We start from the raw sequence: 3,016 nt of genomic DNA on the forward strand, positions 1-3,016 counted from the left end.
GGGCCGCGCCGGGCCGCGCCGGCGAGGCTGCAGGCACCCGAGAGAGGGTCCGCTCGGCGGACACGGGGAAGGCTGGCGTACGGTCCCAGGAGATCCGGGAGAAGTGGGGGTGCGATCTGCGCGGACGGCTTCGGGACCGAGGCGGCGCCCCGAGCCCGAGGATCCTGGGGGATGCGGGCAGGTCGGTTCCGCGGGAATCTGGACGGACCGGTCCAGGAGGGTCCGGGGCGCTGGGTGGCTCGATGCCGAGGACTCCGGGAAGCGGGAGGGCGCAGGTAGTCCTGGTGCGCGCTGCACAGTAATCCAGCTGTTCGCCGCGGGTCCGACAGGGCTCCGGGGCTCCGGGTGCGCGCTCCGTCCGGGGTCCGAGCAGGGATCTTGCTGCGCCGCTCACGTACTCACTTCTGCTGTCCCCGGAGCTGGCGCTGCCGCTCTGGGCGCGAGGGGCGGGACCGCCCGCCTGCCTGTCAACGCTGCGGTCCCGCCCCCAGAGGCCGGCCGCCCACTCACAGACCGCCCGGCCAGCTGGTTCGGCTTCCAGAGCGCTCAGCTGGGGTTCGGTTGGCGGCACCTCCGTCAGGTCCCCACCCCCGGGGGTGTAGGCGGGACCAACGAAAAGATGAATTAGATTGGGCGGGGCGATATTGTCCATCAGAAGGAGAGCCCCGCCCCCTGCCGCCCATTGGCTATTAGTAACCAATTTGAGTCCGGAGAGGTGCCAACCGGATAGAACAAGTCAAAGGCGCCCCCCTGTGGCCTGCATGGGCCCCGAAATGCCCCCTTGTGGCTGTCTTTTCGTGTGTGTCCAGACCCCAGGCTCAATTTTGGCATTAGTACGTGTGTGCCCATCACGGAGATCCGGTGACCCGGGCCTTCTTGATCTTTCATTCATTCATTTATTCATTCATCCGTGCCTGTAATCGTTCATCCAATAAATTCTTTTGCGTACCCACAATGTGTCAATGACTCCAGTCACTGCTGGCGCTATGATAAGACAGAGGTGTGTTTTACAGAAACCGGTTGAATGTTGGAGGCAGGTATTACGTCATCACAGGAGAGTGTAATAGGCATCATTGTGGAGGAAGAACAGAGTTTCTCAGAGCACAAAAGAGGGGCACCGCTAATGTCCAGCCCCTGAGGAAATGACAACTGTGAAAATAGGAAAGATGAGGAGTAAGTGAAGGATGCGTGTGGGGAGGGGGGTTGTACCAGGCACTTTGTGTAAAGAGCTAGAGGCAAGAGAAATGGATTCACCGGAGGTCTCTGGCAGAAGTTCAGAATGGCTGGATGTAGCTGGATTGAGAGGAGCTGCAAGGAGGCTGAGGTGCAGAGGACCAGAGGATCCTTCTCAGGACTCAGGGTAAGGCCTTCTGCAAGCCGGGGCAGTATGGAATTAGCATGGCTGTCCTGGGGGGTGAACAGCCAGAGGTCAGGAGAGGGAGATGGTGGCTTGGACTAGGGACAGAGAGGCAGGTTGAAGATGTATTTAGGACACAGAGTTTACTGGGAATTGTGACTGGGCAGTGGAGCGAGGTGGCCTGTGGCAGCAGCCCCCCTCCCCAACATCAAAGAGAACACCACGTTTCTAGTTTGCGCAAATGGACTTCCGCCCCATTCGCTCCACAAACATTTACAAAGTGCAATAAACACTGAAACAATAGCTCGGGCTTTTTCAGAGGTAGGTGATAATAGCCTTGTTTTACAGATACGACTGACAACTAGAAGGACTTGGTGGCTTGCCCCAAGTCACACAGCTAAAAAGAAGCAGGGCTGGGACTTGAACCCAGGTCTGTGTTTTTTTTAGACACACTCATTCTACTTCAGTAGAGACCTAAGGACCCCTTAGTGCTTATTAAAAACCTCAGAATCCTGTGCTATGCTTCCCTATGTTAGATCTTGGGTTCTAAAATCTCTGGGGTGTAAAGCGTAGGAGTCTGTACTTTTTCCCTACAGTACTGGGGATGGAGCCCAGGACCTTCACACTGAGCTACCTCTCCAGCCCTGACCCTTTTTAAATTTTTGAGACAGGGCTCCCTAACTCACTAACTTGCCTGGGTTGGGTTTGAACTTACGATTCTCTTGCAGAGTGCTGGGATTACAGGTGTGTGTCACCAAGCCTGGCTAGGATTCTGCATTTTTAACAAGGAGTTGTTTCTCCTGAGCCCTAAATTCCAGAGTCACTATCATCCCCTCCATTGTTCCTTGAAGCTTCCTCCAGATACCCTTAAATTTCTGGGCCAGGAGAGTGAGAGTCAGATTCTAAACATCTTGCCCTCAAAAACAAGATGGGCACACTTAGTCCTCTGACCATGAAATATGCTAGGACTCCAGTCCTGAAAACTCTAGAAAGGTGGAAGAGGTCATGAATTCAGTGCTCAAGGGCACTGCTCTGAAAGAGGTCAGTCTTTCTGGCCAGAGACAGAGGCATTTGTGGGTGAGTGGGGCTGACGGAGGGGAGTGACGCAGTTCCCTGGTTCCACCCCCACACCCTAGGCATTTCTGCCTCCCAGACCAGTTCTCAAGCCCTAAAACTTCCAGAAACACCACTTAGGGCTCTAACCCAGGAAGAGATCTTAGAGATTATCTTATCCAACTCCTAATTATCAAGCTGGAAAGCCTGAGGCAGAGAGGGGCCTGCTTGGCCTAGAGGGCCCCCTGCCCTGGAGTGCTGGCTGGGGTAAGCAGGGTGACATTTCAGCAGGTGGCCTGGCAGCTGCACGCACGTCTCAACCAAAGCCCTGCTCCTTGTAAGGCAGATCTGTGAGGCCGGCACTCCTGTTTGCTCAGCATCTGTGCCAGGCTGGGCCTCTCCCTGGACAAACACAGCCAGCCAGGCGGCAGGCACCAAGCTCCTTTGTTCTTGGTCCTGATAGCAGAGGCAGTGGAGCTAGCAGGTAACGGAGGGCCTGTCCTCACCGGATGTTGGCACCACGGTTCCCACGGGAATCCTTCCTGATCAAGAAGAGCCCAGTGGGCTGGAGAGAAGGTGGGTGCTGCTCCGACAGCCTGGTGCAAG

At 56.1% G+C, this 3,016-nt stretch overlaps 1 protein-coding gene across 1 annotated transcript in view; it reads right to left on the minus strand.

Annotated features, from left to right (window-relative positions):
* Ephb3 (EPH receptor B3) overlaps positions 1-667 on the minus strand; it is a gene marked incomplete in the record, with an annotated part of 19,337 nt that extends 18,670 nt beyond the window's left edge. The window contains 1 exon segment of the mRNA XM_013513587.1: positions 1-667. Coding sequence (XP_013369041.1) covers positions 1-652 — 652 coding nt within the window.
* Positions 668-3,016: the final 2,349 nt, after the last annotated feature.

Source organism: Chinchilla lanigera, unplaced genomic scaffold (genome assembly GCF_000276665.1).
Source record: "Chinchilla lanigera isolate Chin_1 unplaced genomic scaffold, ChiLan1.0 scaffold00019, whole genome shotgun sequence".
Lineage (NCBI taxonomy): Eukaryota > Metazoa > Chordata > Mammalia > Rodentia > Chinchillidae > Chinchilla > Chinchilla lanigera.